Source organism: Gossypium arboreum, chromosome 5, assembly GCF_025698485.1.
Source record: "Gossypium arboreum isolate Shixiya-1 chromosome 5, ASM2569848v2, whole genome shotgun sequence".
NCBI classification, from domain to species: Eukaryota; Viridiplantae; Streptophyta; class Magnoliopsida; order Malvales; family Malvaceae; genus Gossypium; species Gossypium arboreum.
Window position 1 is genome coordinate 488,582 of NC_069074.1, and position 26,789 is coordinate 515,370.

The following is a 26,789-nucleotide window of genomic DNA, read 5'->3' on the forward strand; positions in this document are numbered from 1 at the left end:
AATAAATTAGTGACTTGAATAAAAACATTAGAATAACTCAGTGACTTAAATGAAAACTTTCATATAGTTCAACAATTATTTTGTAACTTTTGAAGCTAAATGACCAAAACATGAATTTATTAATAGTTTAGTGACCTTAGGTGCAATTTAGCCATCTTTAATTAATAGTTTTTATTGGCCAAGAAATATGTAAATATACTACTACTTCTTATTGGATGTGTCGAACCATACATGCCCCTCTTAATTAGCATAGAACTTGTGTCAGATAATGTAGGGGTGTCCACAGGGACTGACGTCCGGCCACCACCACCACCACTCAGCAGAAGCTGCAATTAAAGACCTCTAAATTGATTATTGTACGACGGTCAGGTCACTCCTTGGCCTCTCCGTGGGTTTTCCACATACCCAAGCTCTATAATCTTGAGCTTGATTTTTTTTTCTTTTCGGTTTGGTGCAGAGGGCACTGAATTTCTCTTTCCCATAGAAACCTCCTTTTGGAAGTACAAAGTACAAACAGAAATTTCCTGCTTTGACGCTTACATTATTATCATGTTTATCTGTGTAAGTACATGCATTACTAGCATTACCTATTTAAATCTTAATTTGGTTGATTGGTATCATGCTTAAAATCTTTTAATTTAAGGTTGGGAAAAGTCTATTATCAATACCTAAAAAGTTAAAATGAGTTAAATTTTGATATAAGTTTGGATCCATTAATAAATTCTTTAAAAAATTATATCAGTGGGGGTTTACTACTTCTATACCCCATCCCCATCCCCCATCTTCAACATCAATTCATTAACCAGAACATCTGAGATGAGAAAGTATTGCTTTATCACCTATCATGTTCACGCTTTCTTTTTTTGTTTTTTAATTTCCAATGAATATGTTGAAATGCTGTCGTTTTCAAGATTTTGCATGCAGGAGTAATATAAGTTTGGGATCAAATTAGAAATGGGTCCAACTTAGGTTTTGTACTAATCCAACCCTAACATCACATGTCATGTCTTGCTATGACTAGGACAAACCCACATTTCAAAACAGTGCTGTTAGGTGTCAATCAGCACTCACACTGGACAATGCAATATACCCACTTTTATTTGTTTATATCCATGCCATTTTCCAACACAGAAACGAAAAGCCAAAGTAACACAAAATACAACCATGAAAATTATAGTAACAATTACAAACATTGTTTTGCTGCTAGCAAAAAAAATGCAATTGCAAAACATAACCTGCATGAACTTACACAATATTGATTGAATATAGGATGCAAATACTCTCAAATTTTAAACTTTTCTTTTTTACATTAAAAGGACTATATTTCCATATATCCATAAGGAATAATGGCATAGGGTTCTTCCTTTTGCTCTGCTCTACACAGGCCAACAAGAGCTTTGACATGTCTATCAAATATAAGGTATTATATGTTATAAAGGCTTCCAATAGTACAGAAATAGATTCTTCTTCTTCATTGTTCATCCATATCAAGAAGGAGATGTCCAAAGCTCTGCATTTTTAACCTTTGAGACACTCTCAAGCACTTCAAAAGGGATTATATCACCAATAACAACTACCCTTTTGTTTTCCAGGTCTACTTTGTATGAGGTCACTCCTGTTTTTTTATGGTACAGCCAGGAATTACATTACAGTAATGATAATAAATAATAACAAAACAAAACCAAAAGGAATCTAATTAGCTCTCTCCCAGCTAAACATACTTAAAATTGATGGAAAAAAGATTAAAAAGGGTCGATGAATACGGCTATCATGCTTTTGAATATTTAGTGAAAATGGAGGTATCAGAAGAGATTGCTTACCATCCATCTTTGAAATGTGTTTTTCAACTTTTCTTGCACAGCCATGGCAATGCATGGATACCCTTAGTACCACCATCTACAAGGTCAAATCGATCAAAGTAGCTCGTTAGCTATTCAAGCTTTTCATTCACTATATGTTCTTTCAGAAAATAAAACAAACATTTAGATATATATATATATGCACATTACCTTAGGCTTAAGCTGAAAGGCCAAGGTCTGATTGCCAGCCACAACATCTTTCAATCTCAACAACTGGGTTTTTTCAGATGTTACCAATGGGGTTTTTTCAAACTCATCATCATCCAATGTGTTCATACAGAAACAAGAACAAGAGCCTGAAGACAAATATAAACAATCCAACATCTTGCTAAAACTAAGTTTCCCCATTGCTCCCAGATGTTCTAACACAACAAAGACACTCACTTAGGGAACTTAAACATGGTTATACATAAGCAAAATGTCTATCTTATAGGAACAAAATCAATCAAAAGAAACTATGTTCACAATCCCCAACACTATATAATATATATGTGAGAGAGACAGAGAAGGAAGCTAAAGGTCAAATTTTTCTTGGGAAAAACAAAAGCTAGACAGAACCTAATGAAGCTATTGAAGAAGAAAAGAACCTTCAAGTGCCAATTTTTTTGTTTAGTTATAGCACTAGTCAAAAAGGTTCTCAAAAAGGGTACTCTTTATCTTTAATCACCACAAGCAGCATTTGTCATGTGGTGGTGAGCTACTAATAAAGACAGCAATAAACATACACCTTAAAAAAATTTACATACACTACACCATAAAGATTGAGTGGGATGAAAAGAAAAGGGAATGTTCATGTGAGATTTGCAGTTGGTTTTTGAAACTGAGAGTTGGTTTCACTCTTTCATTTGAACTATTGCTTTTTTATCATGAAAGAAACTTTAAAAACACACTGAAAGAAGATATATAGTTTCACATGATATAAAAAAAGGATAGAGAAAAGCTATATAAAACATGGGTCATAGTCACCAGCTCAAGAAAATTGCTAAGAACAATCTAAACCAGGCATGGCATGTGGATGGTAGCTAAGAAATATATATACAAGAACAAAATTTTATAACCAAAAGATTGGATAATATAAGCAACTTTAGTATAATGTACATAAGTACATTTGCTAGATGATCATGACACATTACCTTAAGCATTATTTGAAGAATAGGCTAGATATCTAATCAAGTTTTTCTATTCATTACTTCATATTACTTCACTACCTTTCTTATACATGTAGAGAGAGAGAGAGAGAGAGAGAGATTAAGGGTGAGATTGATTAGATTAAACCATTAAACAAGTTTAATTAATTCCATCAAAGTACTGTTCATGTTGAAGATATAATATGAGATGGGATAGATGTAATAATTCAAAAGCAGTGAATGAGTTTGAAGTTGTTGGCAAGCTTGTCTTGATCTTCATTCTTTCAATATTAATATAGAGAAGATGGGAACAAGTGGCATTGAATTATTGCTGCCCCCCTGAGCTCAGAAGAGAATAGAATTATTGGATGATTGAATATTTCAATAGATATTTTAAATTTTCTACAAGATTAATGGGACGCTTCTCTAACAGGTTGGTCCATGTGATGATGACTCCTTTTAGTGGGAGGAAAGGGATGAATTATTTAAAAAATATTATATAAAATAAAAAAGTATTTGAGTGGTGAAGTCATACTCATGTTTGTTAGTCTCACATGACCTTTGGGCATGCAATAAACCAAAGCTGGATTTACCAAATTTTCATGTGGAGGCATTCAACAAGAGGCAACCAGCAAATTGGAGTAATCCATTTCCTTGGCTAATAGCCGAAGCTAAAGGGCAAGAATCGCCTCTTGGTTCTTTTGTGCCAAACATTCCTATTTGATAATTGTTATATTTCCTTTATGCTCCAATAACAACATTCTTATTTTATAACTCTTAATTCGTATGTTCAAGTTTGTGACTATCAATAATAAAATTTAAAAATTTATTTTAGGAGTAGAGATGAATTATAAATTTTTGAAGGTCAAAATGTAAATTTTATCATTTTTATGGAGCTAAGACCACTACCTACCTCCTTCTACACCCCTAGTGATTATTTTTCTTAACAATATCGTTTTTAAAATTCGAATTAATTTTACCTTTTTAAAAATACAAAATATTTTAAAGACAGTTTCTACCAGCTAAACTTATACAAAGCATTAACTTGTTTCAATGTCATCATAGAAATTAGCAATATTACCTAATAATAATAAAAAGGTGAGACATTATAGTTTGTATGTGGGATGAAGGGGACATAAACATAATATAAGGTTTAAGAAGAAGCATGGGCGCATGGCTCACAACAGTTCACTGCCTTCAAAACCGAAAAGAATAATAACATTGAATATGTAGAAACCTTGAAATATAATAATTAATAAGGCTAATATATACATAAAGGGTTACCTAATTCCATGTGATTAAATAGTTCCGTTGCCCATTCTCTACAACTGTCCATATTATGGACGGTCATGCATGTTTAAAAACAATTAAATCAATAATAATTTAGTAATACTTGATTGAGACACCTATATGAAACATTATCCAACTTGCCGGTTGATAAGTTTTCAAGATTCGAAGGTGTGCATCAAAAACTTACTTCCATTTTTAAGAGTTAATTAAAAGGCAGTAGGACCACCGACAGTAAGCAGCAGAAGTTAATTCTATCTCTCTCTCTCTCTATATATAATTATCACATGGTTGACATTCATTATTAAATATTACCCACTTGATAGATTCGTTGCCACCCATAATTGTAAACTTGTTTCATTGGTTATACATGTATGCTTAATATGAATGATGCCTGTTATATACATTTTGTTATGTTTTACAATGCTCGTATAGCACGTACCACACAGTATCTAATGTCATACTACGGTCCTTATTTGCTCAAGAATACACACCTATATTTATAGAGAAAACTATCTCATCATGTTACTTGTTTTTCCTATAAACTTTTTACAAAAAATAAGCTGAAGAATCTGCTAAAACCCAGGAGATAATTTCTATTACTTTAAAAAAAGAAAAAAAAAACAGGCTGAAAAAAAAAGGGCTACATGACTACTTTACAAGCCCATTATACAACAAGATGGGTGACACTAAAATAAGAGGTCCAGAAATGAATTTCTGAATTATTATATTATTATAAATTGTATTATGATAACAGTATATAGGTAAAAGTATGATAGAAAATTTTTTACTAAAATTTAGATTGTATTTTGTTTTTATTTATTTAAAAAATATGTAAATTAATTTTTATACATCAAATCAAAAAGTAAATTGATCATTCTAATAAATATTCAATTTATTTTTATTGCTAAATGATGGCGTATTACTGTTTGATTGCTTGAATTAGTCTCTCCATGTCAAAAGTTTCATCCATTTCACTTTTTATTAAAGATTCCATCCATTTATTTTGTTAAAACTTCCATTGATTTTGTTTGAATTACCTCCATGTTAGCATAATGTACAAAACACACCAAGTGTCAGTACCTTATTGCTTTATCAACCGCGTTAGCACTTAACGGTAAAATTGATAGGATTTTTAACAAAATAATCAGTTTGCTCTTTATCTAATGTACAATAATTAAATTGTTTATTTTTTAGTAAATAGAGCAAAATACAATCTGACTCCTAGTTCAAGAGTCTTTATGATAATTTATCTATATAATATTTAAAGGGATATGTTAGTTTTAATTTAAATTATTTCTATTTTTACTAGTATTAATTTGATTCTAGTTTGTACGTTTAAAAAAACTTTGACAGTTGAATTGTAGGGGGGAATTTGTTTTTTGTTGTTGCATAGTAAAATGGAAGGAAAACTCAAAATGAATGAAGATTGTAAGATAAACTGCAACTTGCCAACTTGTTTGACAGATAATATACTTTCCATACACTAGAATGTTATTGTGAGCTGTGCCTCGACATTACAATCTCTTCATAGGTTACTTTTTAACTTAATCATTGGAGTAGGATCTAACTGTCAAAGAAAGCTGCTGAGTGAAAACTTTGTAATGGAGGCTTAATTAATATACACCGTCAACCTGCATTTGTTGAACCGTCAGCGTAACCAATTCTCTCAACACTGGGCATTGGGCAAAGGCCATCTTATTTCCTTATGCGATTTCATCATCGTCGTTGCTTGTTTACCTCCTCCGGTTCGCTCTCCTGCTCGGTTTTCACTTCTCCGGAGTTTTGTCATTTTCAGAACCAAAGCCAAAAATCTTCTAGATTCATTCCTCCAAAATGTTGTTGAATCTAACCATTTTCTTTTCCAACCGTAGTAAAGAATGAAAATCAAGTGAAAAGTTTAGGGGTTTTCATAAATTAAAAGATAGTATGGTATATCGGGGAGCCGCTAAGATCGGCTTCAACAAAGGATTACATACAATCTGGGCATACAAAAGCAACAATACAATCATCAATATCAAAATCACAACTATTACTAATATTGCTGTCCATTTTTGCTAACGCCTTAATATTTCTTGGAATATAAGACAAATCCGAATGGAAGCTTCTCAATATAGTCTTGCGGTCAAGCAGCGAATTTTTCACAGTACAAATTCTTCATGAAATAAACAACAGAAGAAGCATCAAGCTCAACAAAAAGCCGGGAAATATTAAGCTATTTTTCAAGGGATAAACCACCTTTAAACCCAAAGTTTTTTGTCGTGTGACCAATAGGAACCAACAATCCATCTCCATTATCAGAGTGAATTCAAGAAACTTTTTGGTGCTTATAATGATTTATAATTTCATTATTTTTGAAAGGATTAAAATGATTTTTTCGTCAAATTTACTATCTATTAATTTATAAATTTATTTTTAGTGAGGGATTAAAAGTGAATTTTCCATTTTGAGGGAGTCAAGTCCTTTACTTGTTCCCTTAAAATTATCCCTATCAATTATGATATCGAATAATGATTTTGATATCAGCTTCAGGAGAAACCGCTCAAGGGATAACATGCTCTACGTCAAAGGGATTATCAAAGATAATAGAATTAGGGGCAAGCGAATATTTCCAAGGAAGAAAGCAAAGATGATGAACCAAGTATACGATAATCAGTAAAACTGAGCTTGGGAAAAGATTAATCTTGAGCTATTCGTTGAAGGGAAGATAAACATTAAGAATTGATAATATTCTCCACAGGTCCTTTATTTTAAGTTTTGTCTGTTACAAATACAATGTATACTAATACAACTATACACAACAATATAATTACATATATAAATATAAATTCAAGTAATTACAAAATAAAATTTTACCAATATAAAATATAATTTACTACAGATTAAGTCTTAGCTCGATTGTTATGGGTATTATTATTAATGTAAGACGACTAAGTTTGAGTGCATTAAAACACATTATCTTCTAATTTATAAGTTGAGAGAGACTATACTTAACTTTAGGCATCGTATAAAAAATCTAAATTACAATAAAAAATTAATTGAAATATATCCGAATTTAGTTAAATTTGCAAGAAACCAATTTTGACTTTTAAGCATCAAATATGATAAAGTGAAAGTTCTACCTTTGTAACTTATCAGTTTTATTAATAATTAAAAATAATCTTTGAATTTTAATTAACTTAATTTTTAAATTTAAAAACATGAGTATTCTTCTATTTAATGTGTTCGGTGGACAATAAAATGATTTTTAAAAAAAAGGAAAATCATAACTCCGTTATTTATTAGGGGAGTGGCAGTTAAGTAAATAAACTTATTAACGGTCAAAAAGTAGACTAAAACCGTCAAGGAAAAGGGCAACTGCACGGGGACAAAACCTTTTCTCTCTCCTCTCTTTGTCCGAAAACAGGGTGAAAAAGTTTCTCTCTCTTCGTATTTAAAGAAAAATAAAATAAAATAAAAAAGCTGGGTTCTTGCTCTTAGTTCTTCTGAGCTGTACCAAAGCTTCTCTCTGTAGTTATCAACACTCGACCTGCAATTTTCTCTCTTGATTCTATATATTTAATCTTTTTTTTTATTTCCCTATCACTTATGTAACGATTTTGTTGGCGTTGGATCGAATTTAATTGATTAAAAAAAGGCCTCTCGACGAAAGTTTCAAACAAAGTTTTCCTTTTCTTTTTCTTTTTCTCGGTCAACTTTTCTAAGGTTCCAAAGACGTCCGTATTTTATCTATTTGCTCTGTTTCATGGTACAGACCTTTGCCTTTGGTTAGTTGAATTTTTGTACGTTATAATTTTTTCTTTTCCAATCTGTTTGATTAGCAGGAAAAATGTTGGCTTCGTAAGGAAGAATAAGGAGTTTTGATAATGTTAACTTAAGAAAGTTTTGTTTTCGGTCGACTCTTTTTTTCTTTTTAATTTCTAGTTCATTCATTGCTTTTGTTTTTAAATGTAGAAAGGGTGTGATGGCGGGTCGAGTGAAGGAAGACGAGAAAAATGAGCGAATTATTCGGGGTCTTCTCAAACAACCTGAGAATCGTAGATGTATTAATTGCAACAGTTTGGTATGTTTTTCTCTTCTTTTTATTGATTTTTATTTTTTATGTTTTGATTCCATGATTGTAGTCAGAGAAGCTTGCTTTGAACGGTGGATTATTGTGTTGTTATATGCGAATTGTTCATCAAGTATCTGGTTTTGGGATTTACTTTTTGATACACTTGCTTTTATAGCTTTGAATTGATTACAAGTTTGCGACAATGATGTTGATGAGTATATCATTGATACTTATATATATATATATCTTACTACATGGAAAAATAAACCATGAATTTTGTGGAAAGAAAAGGAGATGGAATAACAGAAGTAGGTTCTGCTTAGAGTAGTACTTATGAGTTGTGGTTAGTGAAAGCCTACTTAAAGTTTCTATAATTTTTAGAATTTTCACTCTTAAAACTTTTGGGAAGTTTTGGTTGTTCCATAAACTATTTGTTTGAATATCCTCCTAAAATGTTGCTTCTGGAAATTTCTCAGTTGAAATATATTTTTTGCAACACCTTTCTTGTGCTAAATTGAGTGTAATGTCCTTTAATGTGTAAATTATGGAGTGCATATACTTTCTCTGTTTGTCACTACTAACTTGTTGGCTGAGCAGGGGCCTCAATATGTCTGCACAAATTTCTGGACATTTATTTGCACCACCTGTAGTGGAATACAGTAAGTGTTCACATTTTCTCACATTAAGTTCTCTTCAGATATTGGCTGCTCATTTGTTTATATCTGAGATTTTATTGCCTTTGAAGCCATAGTCATTAGGTTTACTAAAAGTGGCTCCTGGTTTTAATTTTTTGTAGCCGGGAGTTCACACACAGAGTTAAATCAGTATCCATGGCTAAATTTACTTCTCAAGAAGTTAGTGCTCTTCAGGAAGGGGGAAATCAGGTAGACATAAGCGTTCTCTTGCTACCCCTTCCCCTGATAAAGTAAAAAAGAAAAGATTTATTTCATGTGTGATGTTCTAGTTTCACTCTTTTCTTGTTCCTTTTGCATACTTGCAGCATGCGAAAGAAATTTATTTTAAGGAGTGGGATCCGCAGCGTAATTCACCTCCCAAGAGCAGGTTATCTCTCAAATATCTAATCTTTTGATGTCCTGTGCCTTCATTAGTTACAATGTTTCTGAGTCAAAATTTTGTAACCAGCAATGTTGAGAGGCTTCGGGACTTCATTAAGCATGTCTATGTGGATGGAAGGTATAGTGGTGGGAGAAGCAATGACAAGCCTCCACGAGGAAAGACGGTAAAATGCCCTTCCATATTCTTATTTTCCATTGAATGTGAATCAATTATAAAGTTGTGAGATGGGATACGATAGATTATGAAATTATACGGTATGTTCTGTTTCCTGGGGAGGGAACTTTTAGATAATCTGATATTATTGAATCTGCAACAGAAGTGTTGTATCATGATTTTCTGAATTTGTGCATTATCCAGGGTGACAAGGAAGACTTTTTTGAGAATAAGAGGACAGATGGATATCAGGGAGGGTCCAGAAGTCCACAATATGAAGATACACACGAACGCCGGTACAGTGAAAGGTCCAGTCCGGGGGGAACAAGTGATGACAGAAATTCCAGATATTGTTATGATGAAAGGCAAAGTCCTGGATACAATCCAGAGAATCGAAAATGTGCTGAATATGTAAGAAGTCGTGCTCGTCCTGAGATTGTGAATGACTGGCGTCGAGAAGACAGATTTGGTAATGGGGGGAAATTTGAAGATCGTAAAATATCTAATGGAGATCCAAAGTTGGAAGGGAGGTCACCGGAGCGACAAAAAGATTTAGAGTCATCCAGTCCCCCAGTAGTACGTCCCATGAGAGAAATTTTGGGTGAGAATGTAATACCCCTTCGTATAAATGACCCTCTGAACACAAATGGTGGAAGAACCGGTGATGGCCCTCAGGCACAGGTAGTTTTTGCTATGTGCTATGTAACTAAGTTTAACATTATGGTTGGGGTTTTGTTTTGGTTTAAAGCTTTTCTTTGTTTTTTCTGCTGTTCAGATCCTGCAAAAAGATGGCTTTTCATCTTCTCTCTCAGAAGTAATTTGTTTATGTCTTAGCATGATGCCTTTGAATACATTGCAAAACCCTATATTTTTGGCTGGATTTCTTTTACCACAATTAACCACTTCGCACCGTCTTTTTCCTCTTAACTTCACTTTTTCTTCTTTCTTTCTATAGTTGTAGGAGTATTTGTCCAACTTTTTGTGGACTTGACTTTTTCCTGTTGGAATTCTATCTATACTATCTAATTTTCATTAGTTGAAACCTTTCATTATAACCAATAGGTAGCCTATGTTGAAAATGACTATTCTAGACTTAGTGATTGATAATGACAAACTTCTGAGTTATGGTCAATTTGGTTATGATACCGTGGCAGTTTGCTCGTGTGAATTAATGTACCATTTAAGTGGAATATAGGTATAACTTGGGTGTCAATTGTTACCAACATAAATGAACTTCGTTGCTGTTAAAGAATCATCCATCTAGGGCTTTGCAGGACCATTTGTTAAAATTATTTCCTTTCCTCTTCATTGCATGAGAAAAGATGTTTTCTGTCTTTCTTTTTATTTTCAACTTTTATGCGGGTAAAGAAATAGGAACTGGACTTGCTGTAGTTTTCCTTTTTTTTCTTTCTTTAGCAGAGAACTGCATCTTCTAGCCGCTTGGGGTCTACCAGCGGGAACTCAGCAGAAGTCAAGTTGGAAACGACTGGGAGCTTAATCAACTTTGATGCTGATCCTGAACCTCCAGTAGCTTCTGCAGTTCCTCAGACTCAACAGACAACCATGACTCAATCCATTGTGCAGCCAGCTAGATTTACCAATGAAAATAATTGGGCCGCTTTTGATTTTGCCCCTCAGACAAATGTTTCTCAGGCTCCTCCAAGTGTGAACACCATGGAATCTGTTCTTTCTCAGTTGTCAGTTCCAACATCTGTACCTGGTCACCTATCAGGACCATCTAGCAGTGTTGGTGATCAGGTAGCTGCTCCTGTGGGCAATGTGAATGTAGCACCTCTTGGTGGTAATTCCAATGTGGCCTTCACAGGGCAGATCAACGCATTACCCTTTGGTACTACTGCTCCTGCAACTGCACTAGTTAGCAATTTCTCAACTGTGCCTCCTACAGGTGCTTTTACAGCTACCCCTGGATTAACACCAACAATGCCCGTCAGCAGTGGTTCCCAGGATGGTGTTAATAACGCTGGACAATGGCCTAATATGCAGCAGCAACAGACTTCTTTTTTCTCTGCAGCTGACAGTCTATCTACTACACATCAGTTTATGCCACTTGGTGCTGGAGCTACAGCCAATCAGGTGGGAAGTATTTTCTATTTATTTATTTAGTTATAGATTAATAATTTATAATTGACAATTTGTTCACCAAATTCAATAATTCCATGTTGTGCCTTTCTGGCAGCCATGGAATTTAGCTGTTTCCCAGCATACGCAGGGACCTTTGAGTGCACCTGCTGTTGCGCAAACACCTCAAGTTGCCTCAAAAGTTGTCCCGGATGTCACTTCCACTGTTGTATCACAGCCTCCTTCGGAAGCAAAAGCAAGTGGAAGACAAGAATTACCCGCGGTAATTTCTCTATTAAAGACCAAGGACACTGTAGTTTTGATGTGGGGATTACTTATAGTGTTGGCTTCTTGATCTTCGCAGGATCTATTTACTGCAACCTATCCTTCCTACCCTGCAGCTGCACAAGGATGGCAAACTGGCCCACCACGTGGGATGGGGTTCACAATGCAATATAATACTGCAGTGGTACTGTTATATTTCGTTCTTTTGTACTTAACTGCATGTCTAGTTATTTGATTAATCGCTTATAGTTCTGCATGTACTTAGTTTCAGCCAATGACGGCTTTTCCACAGTCATCAAGGTCAGTAAACCCATTTGATCTTGGTGGCGAAGGACCTCCTGTTCAAACTCAAACAGTATGTGACTCACTTCTTTTAAACCATCTCATTGTTGTGGCACTGACTGAGTTGGTCCTATTGGGTTTGAGAAATCTGTAGTAACTTCATGATAAGAGTTTATAATGCTGGCATGCTGTTTGTTTGAGATATAATTTTAAATTTCTAAATTTTGATTGAGATAGAGAGAAAAAAAATGAAAGGGGGGGGGGGGGGGGTTTATTGTTTCTATGAGTTTGCATATTTATTGTTTTTCGCTATCTTTTTTTACTTCGTGTTGGTTGTGGTGCAGTTCCCTTCAATGGCATCCTTACAGGGTGCTCTACCAATTATGCCACGTCCTGGTCTAGTGCACACTTCTAACCTCAGTCCTCCATCGTCAGCATGGATGCCACCTCAGTCTTTACCCTATGCATCACGGCCACCTTACCCAGGAGCACAATTACCTAGCAACTTGCCACCTTCCAGGTATACCATTTCTCAGTTATTGGATCTTTGGTTACTGGCAATGTCTTCAAGTTATATTCACTGCTTTGTATCTGCAGCCATCAAAATGGGGGCATTGGCAATGAGGCATCGTTTGGTTTTGTAAATACCAATCAACAGATGGGTGGTAGATTCTCAGCAGCACCTACCCCACAGCCTTTCCCTTCTGTTGGTTGGGGCAACCCGTTCGGCCGAATCTAACGAGCAATGCCATCCTGGACCCCAAGTCTGGTTGAGCCCAGCATCTTCTTGTTGCAATATATACTACCTATTAAACTGTTGGGTGTAAAGTTTTGGGCTTTATTTCGAATGATCCAAAAGTCCCCTTTAACAGATTTAGTTTTTGATGCTCACACACAGAAAGAAAAAGAAACCTAGCTAGTGAGCGATCCGATTGTTTTTTTAGGGTCTTTTTCTTTTGGGTGCAGATACGATGTCGTTTTGCAGTTTTCGTCGAGTGATCTGTGTTTTGCGTGCCTACAAATTGCGACATTTTTCTCCTTTTGCCTTTTCTTATCCCTTCTCCTCATTGGTGTTTGTATGATGTTGCAGTATCTGAATGAGCCTGGTTAACCATTGTCAAATTTTGTAACTTTTGCAATGTAATATATTAGTTAATATTGAGATTATTTTGAGAAATTTGTCTTTTCAAGGAGGGAAAAAAATTACTTTGTGATATTACTGTGGTCAATCCTAATTCATTTTAGATTACCGTAAATCAAATATAAATTTATTAAATTACTATATATACGCTTTTAAAATATATAATATCTTTTTGAGTTAAAAAGTGATAAAGCTCAAAATTGTAGATAAAAATTTTGATACATCGATTTTAATTTGGTGAAATTATATACATGAAATTTTAATTTTGATTCAATTATACATTTTAAATAAATAAACATATCATTTTATATTTTTACATTGAAAAATATAATTATTTATATATGTAATATTTAAACCTAAAAGATATTACATCAATAATAACATTACAAATTAGATAAAAAATTATATACAAAATTACATGATCAAATTTTATGTGTACTTTTGAAATTTCTCTTAAAAAACGATGTGCCACATCACCAATCAATTTGTTATATGTTATCAATGATGTGGTGCATTTTGATTGATCAAATTTTTGCAGCGATGTTAGTTTTAGGAACAAAAATGAGTAATAATGTAAAGTTTAGATATTAAAATGGGATTAAAAAATTTAAGAACCAAAATAAAAGAAAGAATATAGTTCAATAATTAAATGATAAATAAAGTTAAATATTTTAATATTTTAAAATTTTATTAAATTGATGTTACACCAATTTAATTACAAATTTTATATAATTTTAATTATTTATAAAATTGAATGGAAATAGAAAGACGAATATCTTTTTCTCAAATTTTGAATTAAAAGAAAATAAATTCAAAGGAAATATGCTTTTTGACTTTTCCAACATTATCAAAAATGTAATTGCCCGAAGCTTTTTTGTTTCTTCTTTTTTGAAAGATAAGTTAATATCTTTCATCAGTTGCGTATTTACAAATAACAATTGTCAACAGATTTTCACTTTAATATTGAATAGTCTACCCCCTCCCCCCCAACTTTTTGGACCAAATTGAACATCAAATATTTCTTGAGCAAAATAAATTGACATTAATTTAGATCCCAGGCTCTTCCTCCACTTTAAACCATGCTTACTGTTATATGCTTCAATTCCTTCCTATCTTCAATTTTATAGTGTCATGTCCCATTTGAACACCACCTTCCAAAAGCTTTTTCAGGCACTTTCACTTGTTTGTCTCCACTTCAATATAACAGGAGCCACCAGCATCCACACTGCAACCACATTCATCTTACTCTTTTAATCATCACTAAAGCATCCAAAACTCGAGCCAACATCTACGTTACTCGACACATATTTGGATACAAGTACAAGGCATGGTATTTAAAATATGCAAAGGAACTTTAAAAGAAGTTGAATATACTCGTATATGACACATACTCAAATCCGGACAAGTCTAGTTCTAGTTAAGTACTTACAGTAAACACAGACGGCTAGCCATTCGTTCACTATTCTCACCCAAGTACTGGTCCAACCAACATCAATTGTCCATCTGCAAAAGTACAATAGAGCACACATCATTTTTCAATCGATGCTTTAGTATGTTGCCTGGAATATATGTATATATATGTGCCCATTTATTCATCTATTTGCAGCTCTAGTGAACATTTATTCAAAATTCAATATAAATCAAACTAACAAATGCACGAGGAGACGTACCTTTTAATAGTATGATGAGTATTCCAGCCAATCAATAGCATTGCGAAGTACATAGCTCCAGTGGCAAAAACGAAATGGAAGAAACCGTAACAATATGGTACTGCATCTTCAGTACGGGCTTCCTTTTTACTGAACTGCAGCTGTTGTCAGATAACATTCTCATGGAAAAAAAGACAACAAATAAACATTTATGAATCCAGAAGAACAAACCTGAAAACATTGAGAATCGATACCGGTAGAAAAAGTAGCAATAACCATAGCCAGTAAGGCAACGATAAAGCTCTGAAAGAATTAAGAGAGTTATTATCATGCTCCTGGTAAACTTTACAAGATATTATTATTAGTCTTATATGTAGCATAACTGGTCAAGCTGCAAAAGTTAGATGAGTAGTCATCAGTACTTTGGTCAAAAACCCTCGATAGATTTTGAAAGAGAGAAATATTACTATGATGGTGAGCCAATCTGTCTTGTTTGAAGCCTCTGCCTTTCGGTTGCAACTTTCCCCTGCTGGTTCACTGCAATCACAGAATTGTAATAAAGTTGAAATTTGATCAAATAGATAGGGAAAGATGGCGATCGTCTCAACCTTGAAAGGACTTTAAAGAGCAGTGTATTCGATTGTTGAAGTTATGAACTTATCTACTTCGACTTAGCAATAGATAGATAGAATACTGTTGATCTCATTATTGTTAATCTGTTATATTTTCAGTTTTCTTAAGATGGTGACTGGATACGAAGGGATGGTCGGTTTTAGCGGTTGCAGTTTGTAACCGTGAAATGTTAATGAATGCACTCTAAAACATATTAATTTAAATCTGAAAAGCTTAAATTCGTACCTTCTAATGGCACACCAACAGATAAATACCACATAAAGCCCCATGAGCCCTGGAGTTAAGAAGCCAGAATTGATCTGTTTCAGGGAAAAAAGATAATAAAAAAAATCATGAATTCGATTAAAAAAACGTGTTATAGAATTTAAGAAATGAACGTGACACGAGTGACTGGAACATACTTTTGGGTGGAGGGAAGCACTAGTCATTAGTTGCAGAAGTACCAGCGTCCATGTGATGAAGAAAATGTTAAGGAGGCAGGATGGTTCTGGTGCATACCAAATGTACATCATGATAATCCCAAATATGCATATAATATATGCAGCAGTAGCAAGTAACATCACATGGATGTGGCTGCAGAAAAGAAGTAAAATTTTTAACAGCATTAAAACCAAAATACATACCAAAGAGTAAATGATGAAATGTCTTTAATCACCAAAGACAAAGAGGGATACACGACCAAATTGTTTTGACTGTTATGAAAATGGTTTCAACTCTCTAAAAGCATTGAAGAAATGTAAGATGATTTTACCAAATTTCCAAGAGTTTATCAAACGGATGAGGCTTACCATCTTTCTGCAGTTTTCTCAGATTGACAACAATCATTCAGCCATGTAATGAAACTGATTACGCTTACGAGCTGAACTAGGAGAAAGACCCTGAAAACAACAAACAGAAAATAAGATCGAACGAAGTGTAACATAGGAAACATCTTCAACTTCCTCAACAGACTATTCTATTAAGATTGTACATGGTTTATATAGAGGAATTTATAACAGGAATCTATAATACCCCATACCCGGCACCAAAATGCGCAATCTCCCCTGCCAATAACAGCAACACAAGGAAAAAGGAGGAAAAGAACACAACATATCAGATCATTGATGTTGATTAGAGCAAAATGAAAGATGGAGCTAAAGTACTAGGATTGATTGTTGAAAGAGGGTTGAAGAAAAGAACACGAACCATATATTTGTACGATGAAAGTAGGAACCAAAAAGGAGGTAACTGTCAAGGCAATCCAGAGGCCAATCTTTGCAGACCACCATCCGGAATGCCATGAATCTCTGCAATTGTACATCCTTGAGTTGCCAGCAGTTGAAAGAAACATTACAAAATAGAAAGCCTATAATTCAATTAAGGAATAATCCAATAGGCCCTTCGCTTCAGCATTCTAGTATTTGACATTCTACATCTAACTGTTGAGCTCTAAATGCCACTATTATCAACAAAGGAATAGTATGTGTGTGTATCTATCTATCATTATGACATGAGGATACAAAACATCCCAAGCTCACACGTAGGACTCCTTCGGCGCCCAAACAGCCACGGCCACCTTGGCAATTCTTCAGCTCTGCAAACCACATTCCCACATACATGCTGATTAACATTATCGACATTACTATCATAGAGCTCTAAACTTAAAAACAGAAAGTCATGGAATGCATTTATTGTAAATACAAGAAGCATTTATTGTATTTGTAATCCATTTATCATTTTAACAAACAACGTAGATGCAATGCAAAGAAGCAACTTACTTTCCATTTCAGGGAAGGCATTGTGGCCATAATCCCGAACAGCCCAGGCCAGCAAATTTGAAACCAGGAAGATCAATGCATAGGCATATCTAGCCATCCAAGGATTGGAACCATTCCTGAACTGGCTAAACCAGGAATCATCCTTGAAAATCCAATGCCTCTCGTTGCGGTTACTTCCTAAACCACTCTCCATTTTCACTTTCAAACCCACAAAAACTTTCCACTCTTCATCACATTACAGATTCATATGTTTCCAAGAAAGCAGAAAGCAGATGATTCCAGTTCACTGGAAAATCTTGTTACCTACAGTGAAACACCCCCCCCCCCAAAAAAAAAAAAACAATAAATAACAGTAACATTAATATAATCATTGTTTTTACTTGGTGGATCCATGATTACCAGCACCTAAATGTCAAAAAAGTGAAGATTTCGAAATTTGTGCTTACGAAAACTGGATTTGGGCTTTTGATGATTTGGGTTTATATTTTATAATAAAGCCTAAAATAGATGCAAACAGGATTATAATAAATAATAAAAAAAGATTAAGCTATTAATTTAACTAACTAACTGATCACGAAGAAAAGCCATTTCTCATCTGAAACAACAAACTTTCTCTTACAAGTACAACAAATAAGAAGCTCAATTATTGCGTGCAATGCACGGCAAGTTTCTAACCTTTTTTTTCTTCAATCAGAATTTGATTAAAACCCATTGGATCAAATTATTTTTGGCAGTGATTTGAGTTCATGCAACAATGAGGACAAGCATCACAAGAACAGTAAAGAATCACTTTTTTTCTTTTTAATTTGCTGAAAATGAACAAAAACAATTTTTTTTATTTCTTTTTTGCATGAAAAAGCGTGCAAGGATTAACAGATGAGTAAAGGAATCTTTGAATTTCTTTCTTCTATTGTAAGCAGCCCTTTTTCAAACAAAACTGCAGTAAGAAACAGAAAGAAAAAACAGTGTTTTGACCCTTTGAGACTATTCTAAACTTCCTAATCAAGTGATTTGATTTGAACAGTTTAAAACAGGGATATAATGATATCAACATGTAATCTTCTATTTAACAACACTCAATTTATGTTTTTGTGTATTGATCGTTTTGTTTTGTTTTCCAGTTCAAGTACAAAAACAACTACTATGATTTTCTGCCAAGGCTGCTCAAAGTTTAACATATTAAGTGAAAATAAATGAAAATTATTGTTATGAAATGAAGGAAAATTCAATTTTCTTTCAGAATCTGAAACATTGTCCCATTTGCATGTGTTTTGAAATCGCTTTATTTTTCATCAAACACCAACCTAGCATTAAAACATAAGAATCATAAACTACAGAGCAATGCAATCTTTGAAGAAATGAATGTATACCTCAAAAACGATTCAGCACAAAGCATTAAGATCCAAAATGGAATCGTTGCAGCAAAAACAAAGCAGGCCTCTCTTCCTCTCTCTGTTTCCCGGAAACAAAAAAAACAGAGGAAGAAGAAGCAAACGCAAACAGAGAGATATTTTGTGATTTCTTTTTTTTTTTCCCCTTTTTTTGGTTCTTTTAAAATGGTGTGTTCTTCAGGGAACTATAAAGAAAGAGAGAGAGGGGGAGGATTGCTTTACCAGTTTTTGCTTCCTTTTTCCTTTTTATTTTTTCTTTTTCCCGCCGTAAGCTTTATGTAAACGAAATTAAAATTTATTATATATTTTCAAAATATACTAAATTATGCTACGCCGAAAAAATTAGGGACAATATATTTATAAAAATAATATGAAATTTTAATTTAATTTTGGTTAAAATTTAAAATAACAAAATTACTATTTTAAAATGTGTAGTTTCTGTTCAAATTACCTAGTTATTTTTTTGAAATTATTTAGAATTTAAATTTATTTTATAATTTTTATAAAATATAAAAATACATATGTAAATTTATTTTTAAAAAAGGAATATGTAAATTCATTAATTAGTACATCATGATGCCACTGACCACCTCAACTTATTCCATACCTTTATTTCACATATTACTTTTTTTTAAATTTAATTTTTAACTTATTAAAAAGTTGTGAGAACTATGAAAATGTCTATTTATTTTGTTTAATTAACTATTCCGTATTCACATGTTTTATTACATCATATATATGGTTAGAGAGCATTTTATATTAAATAAACTAGCTTGTAAAGTCACTCATTTTATTTACCCAAAAAATATAATTTATATTATATTAACTAAATCATCAAATCTTCATTTATATTATAATTTTTAAATTTTAGTGTATAATATAATAATGACAAAGGCTGTGTTTCTTTCGGCCTGAGATCTAATGCTTAAGAAGCACTCATGAGCAGAGAAAGTGGGGCAGATGGCAAAAGAAAATTGATTAATGTTTTCACTCCAAAGGCACAAAATATTTTGCATGCACGTTTAAGATAAAATGATGCTGTAGGGGATTATCGTGCAAAAAATGCCATCTCATTTCTCTTTGTTTGGTTGTCGAGAAAAAGAAGCAAAACTTGGGTGAGAAAAAAACCTTATTTGTTCTTTAAGAACAAGGCATTTTGTTGGTTCAAGTAAATCTTTGTTTTTATTTTCGTGTTTTTGTCTGTTTGCTTAATTGTACACCAAATGGAAGAAAAACTATATAAATTTGGCACACCCCTTAACCTAGAATTTTGTGCCCATTTTTATTGCACATATTTTAAACAAAAAAAGGAAATCTTTAAATCTAATTAATTTACAAAAATCTATAAAACTTATTGCTTTGGTGAGAAAAAGGGTAATTCAAAGGGATTAGTTTATTTCGAGTAAAGAAATTAGGTGGATTTTATTGGTTATAAACCTCGACTAAATTTTATATATTTTATATTTTATTTTATTCAATTAAAATGATTTATTAATTTTAGAGAAGCATTGAATAAGAATGACCAACTTTCAATATATTTTTATATATATATAAAATATTTATCAGCTTTTAGAGAAGCATGTCTTGTAACTTTTATGATAATTTTTCGGACACCCACCGCAAGTAATGATTGAACCTATTGTCAATCAATTTTTTTTTTATTAATGAATGTGTTTCTAGATTTTATTATAACGAATGTTTTGAGACACGATTTAAAATAAAAAAACAACTATTTAATGATGTCAATGTGTCAAATCTAAATAGTATCTATAATTATCGTAAAGAGAAAATATTAATGAACGTATAAAGAGAATTTTCTCGTGATTAATAATAATTTTCTCATTAAAAGAAAAAAAAAAACAAGCTAAAGAAAAGAGAAGGTATCAATAAATATTTTCATTGTACTGTTTCTCTATGTAAGAATTCATAATTAGGTTTACATGAACATAATAATCAAAGATAAGAGAATTAATAAGATTTATGAAGGTAACTACTTCTTCACCAACTTGTTTAAATGGCAATTATTAGATTTTCTTTTCACAAATTTGCACGTTGGGTTATGTATAAATATCCTAATTTTTAAAAAAAAAGAGTTTTTTTCATTTAGGACAATTATAGGGTTTCTCACTTAAATTAATTGATTATTTATAGAGTAATTATTTGTCCACTTGTTAGTGAAGTAAAAAATCCCATAAATAAGTTTAAAATGATGTAAGTGTCCTTTTAATTATTTAATTATTGATTCATTATACTCTAAAAAGTAAATGATATCGATTAAAATTGCTTTGTGGAGTTTTTTCCTTGATCCACTACTAGTAGTTATTTATATACTAATATATTAAAAGTTATTTTGCATTTAGAATATAACTGAAATTATTCTAAAAAATAACTGAATTTAATAAAATATAATTATCTCTCTATGAAAGTATTAAAAATGTTAGAATATACTCTTTATATATTTTAAATTTAGTCCCTTTATTTTTATTTTTAGGAATTTAATCATTTTAGTTTTTACATTTTATATTTTAAATCAATTTGTTAACACAGTAAAGTTTAACTATTAAAGTAGCTACGGTAACATTTTAAAATTTAAAAAAAAATCCACTGAATCTTATAAAAAAATTAACTATATTAACAATAAAATTTTACATTTTATATTTAAAAATAAAAATTAAATATACAAAAAGCAGAAGCACATGAAGTAGGTTAAGATGGTTTTTTTTTAACCTATATATTGGAAAACTAACAAAAATAAGTTGGGTATTATCATACGTATACTAAGACCCTTATATTAACTACATGATGCTACTTATTGAATAGCATTCAATTTATAAACTCAACTAATTTTAAAGTCCAACCCACCTTTTTAGTGCATGGAGATATTTGTATCGTACAAATCTTTTATGAATTAGGGATTTGTACAAATTAATGGAATCCTTTCTTCCTGCAATAAAATACACGATTTGGTGGGGTGTTAGTTTCGAAGGCTATTAATGATATTTTCAAGGACCGAATTTATATATTAAATAAATATAATTTAGATTTTGAATAAAAGAAAGAAAAAAGTAGCAATAGTCCAATATGCAATAATAAAGCAAATTAAAAAAAAAGATTAAATAGTTTTCATGGATCCTTCATGATACGGCAATATGAAAGATTCTTCGAATAGGGTTCTTTTTTTATAAAACTTTTTTATTTCAGTTTCAAAGAGTATCTTCCTTATTAAATTTGCACTCACATGAAGTTCATTTTTGGACCATACAAAATTGAACCGTCCCTATAACACCTAACAGAATGTAAAAGAACATTCTTTTTCCTTTTTAAAAAAAAAAAATATTATGGATTTAGACGAAGCTGGCTCATATGCGAAAACTGCAACGAGACAAAACAATTAATGTTGTCCATAAACATTCACTTTGTCAACTCTTATGTTTTGTACGCAAGTATTAATGAATGTCGTAGAAAAATGCTTGGCTATTTTCTTTTTATCGGATCAGCTGCTTTTAAGTATTCGAGGCTTGTCCTGTTCTTTTATGTTTTGATTTAGATTTCATTTGTTGTAGAGATTTTTTATTTTTAATTTACATAACTTAGGGTAAAGTTATACTTATTATTAATTTTGAAATTTGATATTTTCTCAATTTAATTATCAAATTATTGTTTGTTAATCCGGCATTATTGGTTATTTGAATCAATTGGATCCAAAACTGGTTGAGGTATAAGTTTGGAACAAGGGGTTTGGTTCAGTTGACCTATAAATCGATCATCCAATCAGTTGGACTAATTTGAATCAATTCTCTTAAAATTTAAATTTTTTCAATAATTTATTCAATTGAATGGAACAGCATCAGTCGAACCAAAAATTGATGATCCGAGTCTGATCACTTTTTAACCACCAATTTAATTCTAAAACCTTGCCTTGAACTTGAATTTAATTGAAGAATATAGTATGACACTCTGAAATTGTGTCATGTCATTACCACCTAAAATTTAAAAAATATATATATTTTACTAAAATTAAAAATAAAAATTTTAAATGATAATATGATACAATCTCAAAATAGCATGTAAAAGAATTAAAATTCAACTACCAAATTAAATAATAATAATTTTAATAATAGCATGGACAAAAAAGAAATTAAAAGAGCAATATGAAAATTAATTAAGATTCTGTCAAAACAAAGCCAAATTTTATGTGGTGATGATGGTCGAGAATAGAGATAGAGATAAAAGAGAATAAAAAGATAAGATTTAATATTTTGAAATATTTCAATTCACAAAAGCATCGAATAATTTCATAAATTTTTGCATTTATATGTTTTTTTTCCAGTATTTTTTATTTAAATTTCATTTGTTTAAATATAAATTTCGAATTGTCAATTAATAAAATCACTTAAACCCCCCAAAAAATGAGAAATAAAGTAAAACAAATTAATAGAAAGGAAGAAAGAGGGTTTAAATGTTACTAAAATAACGTCAATCAAGGAGGCGTTGCAGCTTAAAATTGAAGGCTAATAACACTTTTTTTTTTTTTCTTTCTTATTCATGAAATCTGTAATTATTGCTCATAATTAGTGTGTTTTTCATATATAGAGAGAGAGAGAACCAAATGATAGATGTACAAAGAAAGCAGGGATCGAAGAGCATGGAATTCCCGAGACTGAAATCATGAATTTAATCCAGCGTGTTGGATCTCATCAAAATTTTCAGTTTGGGATAGAGGAAATAATTATAAATATTGATATTCAAATTTTATATTTGTTAAATATTAAATTTTTAAGAGTGAAAGTAATAAGTTAATTGTTAATTTACTTTTTGGGCCTCAGATAATAAATTTTACGATAAACTTTTGAAATAAAATTATAAATTATTTTAAAACTAAAGCCAATTTTATATTAATGAAAGAGATAAAATGCAATTTCTTTTTTATTTTAATTAAAAGATCAAAAGTCATGCATGTTCTCCTGTCCGAGTAGCCTGGTTTTGCTTTTGACTGAATAAAAGAAGCTTTAAAACCTGAACCTTTTCATTAAAATTGGGCTGAATAGTTGAGCTCAACTCCTAAATAAGTTTTTGGGCCCAAATCAGAACATTTTGTATGTCCAAGTGGATATCTTAGGCTTTTATGATCTATGGCCATTAATAAATAAAAAATTCAATACAATTTTTTTCTATTGCCCATGACCCTCAAATTAGAATTAAGCTGGTTATTACAATTTACAATAATGCCAGTTGATCTAAACCCCAATTAATATGAAATTCTTTTAAAGTAATAAATATCAATAGAATATTATTTAGTACATTGTGATTGAAGTTTTGGATTTCATAAACAGGGTCAAGCGGTTAACAAGTATCTTATAAGAGAATTGTTTAAAAAAATACATAACAATATTTTTCAGATTACTTGTGGAATAAAAATACATTATTAATGTATCAAATATTAATATGATGATATATTTACTTTTTAAATATTATATAAAATTTATTCTCAAATTAATTGATTAATATACATTTTGAAAGGAATATATATACAAGGGAGGATGTATGGGCTGGGCCGTACACTCCTAAAATGAAAAATTTTAATTTATGTTCTTTATAATTTATAAAATTTTAAATTAGTAAAGATAATATTGTATTTTGACCGTCTCAAAATAATAAAAATTAATTTAATTTTTAAAATTTATAAAGATATAAACTATTAACATAAAAAAAATTATATTTTTACCCTAATAAAAATATATAATTTAATTATTAACGAAATTCGAATGATTTGACTTTACTCCTCCAAAATTCACTTAAAATACGAATTAGCGCATTATATATAGGATTGTATTCCATTATCGACATTTAATGGCAGAGAAGACACTGCGTAGTTATTACTACCTAACGCTCAGTGATGGAAATTATTGACAATGGTTTCATTCATCAATGGCTACCTAACACCCAAAGCTAAATGTCCTCACCATTAACATGAATGTGTTATAATAATTCATATGCCACGTAAATGTACAAATGACAATCAAATTATATGATTAAGGTTGCATTAAAAAGGCAGCAACCCAATCCAATCAATAATCACATCAATTTAATACTAAAAAAACCATTGCGTGTGAAATCCCCACATGAAAGAGGTTGAGGTCACAATAATCAACTAATATTCTAGATTGTCACAGGGATATAAATCCTCTTTAATTATCTGCATTTCTTAAGTGGCATCTAGTTATGTATTGGGGGGGTTGGTTATTTTTTTCATAAGCAAATAACATTGACTTCTATAATCTTTTGTCATTAATATATGTGAGCTAATAACAGCCTGTCCTCCCCCCAATTAAATGATAATTAGTGTCCAATTTTTTTTGAGAATTAATATTTTGGAGGCATTCAAGTTTTACATTAGCTTTCTGTTGTGCCCCATGTGACTATCAACTTTAATAGGACCCAGTTATTACTATTATTGGTTGGATATACTTGCATCCTTATCATTCAATGCCAATTACCTTTGTTGCCTTACCTTTTTAAATTTCTATAATTTAAGCTTAAAAATTGGCTGCCTCAAGAAATTTTGAATGCCAATTACATTCATATAAATGTTCAAGCATTTAATTTTGTATATTTTTTTTCATTTCACGTTGTGTTTTAATTGTTTTTTTGTCTTTGTGTCAATATGTGGAAGATTAAGCTGGTTTTATTATTTTAGTATAGTCATGTTATGATGTACTTAATCATGCTATTATCCAACAGCCGGCTCTTCTTTGTTGAAATATTCCATTCCCTCTTTTTTTAATTTTATTCCAGTAGCAGGTACAAAATTTCCCCTTTATTTTAGAGGGAACTATAACCCCTAAGTCTCCATTATGCTCCGGTATTATGATTTAAATCATTCCATGTGTGTATCATCTCACTTCTTATTTCAGTTTGGATTAACTGCTTGTAAGGTATAATTTAGTCTAATATAATATACAGATGCGAGGTCAAACAGCAGTAGTGAAAGGTTGAAAAAGTGGGCATCTTTCTTTATTAAATGGGGTTTGTTTTAGCGGTTGAAATTTGAAAACCAAAAAGCCAATATTCCAAGTTAGAGCGGCGTAGAGTTGTGTTTGTGTTGGTTTTAATTAGACTAATACAGGGCCAACACCACCCTCTCTTTATCTTAAAAAGGGTGACAAAAGAAAATAAACAGTTACGGTGATTCATATATATCACATGCTCCCAAGTCTTGTCAGTGCCAGACAGCAGTTTAGCAATGTTGTTTTTTTCTTCCAAAGAAAAAGACTTGATAAGAATGGAAACAAAACGCTTTCTTTTTGCTGCCCAAACATGCAGAAAGGGACTTTGGCAATGTAACTGGTGTTTGTGCTAATGTTGGGCTTGACAAAATGGCAATGATGGCCATGGTTGAAGCAAACTGGTTGGAAAAAATGCGTTTGACAATGATTTTGATTGGTATATCATTGAACTTCATGGTGCTCGCATTCCATGGGGACTCAGCTCAACCATACAACAATGGGGTCTAAGGAAGATAAGGCAATACATAGTGGGGATGGTTGAAAATGTTTTTTCTAGTAAAATCCAGAGAAGAACAAGATGGACTAACAGTCAACACAGCACCAGGCACCAATCATGGCATATCGGGAGTGTTGAACAATTTCAATTTTTTCCATGTTCCGATGGGTTGTTAAAAAGAGAAAGTGTGAGCGTGAAGAAATCTGGTTTTGAAACTCCAAATTTCAAATCAAACCCACCATTAGGGGGGTGCACATGGGACTAAATCCCAACAAATATTAATCAAATCATAAAAAAGTTGATCACGGATTGAATCCCACCACCCAAATTAAAGTAGAGTAGGTGGGGGCAACTTCAATGGCTTGGCCCCATTTCAGTCCTACGAAAGATCTTAGTTACCACCTGCCGCCTCCCATGAAATTTCCCAATATTTTTACCAGGATTGCTGTATCTACTTATGATAATGCTAAAATGCTGGAAATTATAAAGTGTTTCCAAGAAACAGGAAAGGG

General features: G+C 31.9%; 3 protein-coding genes across 15 annotated transcripts; 1 reads left to right on the plus strand and 2 right to left on the minus strand.

Annotated features, from left to right (window-relative positions):
• Positions 1-1,147: 1,147 nt before the first annotated feature.
• LOC108455994 (protein SODIUM POTASSIUM ROOT DEFECTIVE 2) lies at positions 1,148-3,136 on the minus strand. 2 transcript variants are annotated; one of them, XM_017754584.2, is made up of 4 exons: positions 2,993-3,136; positions 2,010-2,221; positions 1,821-1,896; positions 1,148-1,615 (listed from the first exon to the last, which is right to left on the minus strand). In XM_017754584.2, exons 2-4 carry the CDS (start codon positions 2,205-2,207, stop codon positions 1,488-1,490), a joined length of 402 nt encoding a protein of 133 aa, XP_017610073.1. In that variant the 5' UTR covers positions 2,208-2,221; positions 2,993-3,136; the 3' UTR covers positions 1,148-1,487. The 2 variants fall into 2 exon arrangements, with proteins under 2 accessions (XP_017610073.1, XP_017610072.1); XM_017754583.2 differs by lacking the exon at positions 2,993-3,136 and having other exon boundaries at positions 2,010-2,929.
• Positions 3,137-7,588: 4,452 nt separating this feature from the next.
• On the plus strand, positions 7,589-13,380 carry LOC108457382 (probable ADP-ribosylation factor GTPase-activating protein AGD14). Of its 9 annotated transcripts, none has more exons than XM_053028512.1 (13): positions 7,589-7,680; positions 8,228-8,336; positions 8,925-8,986; positions 9,124-9,211; positions 9,328-9,389; positions 9,471-9,567; positions 9,762-10,238; positions 10,974-11,651; positions 11,755-11,919; positions 12,001-12,105; positions 12,187-12,276; positions 12,548-12,723; positions 12,801-13,380. In XM_053028512.1, exons 2-13 carry the CDS (start codon positions 8,238-8,240, stop codon positions 12,940-12,942), a joined length of 2,241 nt encoding a protein of 746 aa, XP_052884472.1. In that variant the 5' UTR covers positions 7,589-7,680; positions 8,228-8,237; the 3' UTR covers positions 12,943-13,380. The 9 variants fall into 9 exon arrangements, with proteins under 9 accessions (XP_052884472.1, XP_052884470.1, XP_017611898.1 ...); XM_053028510.1 differs by lacking the exon at positions 7,589-7,680 and adding an exon at positions 7,699-8,055; XM_017756409.2 differs by lacking the exon at positions 7,589-7,680 and adding an exon at positions 7,699-8,040.
• A 741-nt stretch (positions 13,381-14,121) lies between these two features.
• LOC108454803 (uncharacterized) lies at positions 14,122-19,039 on the minus strand. 4 transcript variants are annotated; one of them, XM_017753384.2, is made up of 13 exons: positions 18,754-19,038; positions 17,384-17,686; positions 17,126-17,199; positions 16,812-16,971; positions 16,645-16,669; positions 16,415-16,504; positions 16,028-16,199; positions 15,852-15,925; positions 15,461-15,530; positions 15,225-15,296; positions 15,015-15,148; positions 14,774-14,847; positions 14,122-14,569 (listed from the first exon to the last, which is right to left on the minus strand). In XM_017753384.2, exons 2-13 carry the CDS (start codon positions 17,574-17,576, stop codon positions 14,511-14,513), a joined length of 1,197 nt encoding a protein of 398 aa, XP_017608873.1. In that variant the 5' UTR covers positions 17,577-17,686; positions 18,754-19,038; the 3' UTR covers positions 14,122-14,510. The 4 variants fall into 4 exon arrangements, with proteins under 4 accessions (XP_017608873.1, XP_017608872.1, XP_052883541.1 ...); XM_017753383.2 differs by having other exon boundaries at positions 15,015-15,154; positions 18,754-19,024; XM_053027581.1 differs by lacking the exon at positions 18,754-19,038 and adding an exon at positions 18,059-18,111 and having other exon boundaries at positions 15,015-15,154.
• Between the last annotated feature and the right edge of the window lie 7,750 nt (positions 19,040-26,789).

Coding starts and splice junctions, on each gene's coding strand:
- LOC108455994 (XM_017754584.2), bottom strand. CDS start 2,207: ATGGGGAAACTTAGTTTTAGCAAGATGTTGGATTGTTTATATTTGTCT. Junction 1,897..2,009: donor CCTTTCAGCTTAAGCCTAAG/GTAATGTGCATA, acceptor TTGACCTTGTAG/ATGGTGGTACTAAGGGTATC. Junction 1,616..1,820: donor ACACATTTCAAAGATGGATG/GTAAGCAATCTC, acceptor ATAAAAAAACAG/GAGTGACCTCATACAAAGTA.
- LOC108457382 (XM_053028506.1), top strand. Junction 9,568..9,761: donor AGCCTCCACGAGGAAAGACG/GTAAAATGCCCT, acceptor TGCATTATCCAG/GGTGACAAGGAAGACTTTTT. Junction 12,106..12,186: donor TGCAATATAATACTGCAGTG/GTACTGTTATAT, acceptor GCATGTACTTAG/TTTCAGCCAATGACGGCTTT.
- LOC108454803 (XM_017753383.2), bottom strand. CDS start 17,576: ATGGAGAGTGGTTTAGGAAGTAACCGCAACGAGAGGCATTGGATTTTC. Junction 16,505..16,644: donor ATTGCGCATTTTGGTGCCGG/GTATGGGGTATT, acceptor TGTTGTTTTCAG/GGTCTTTCTCCTAGTTCAGC. Junction 15,155..15,224: donor TCGATTCTCAATGTTTTCAG/GTTTGTTCTTCT, acceptor ATCTGACAACAG/CTGCAGTTCAGTAAAAAGGA.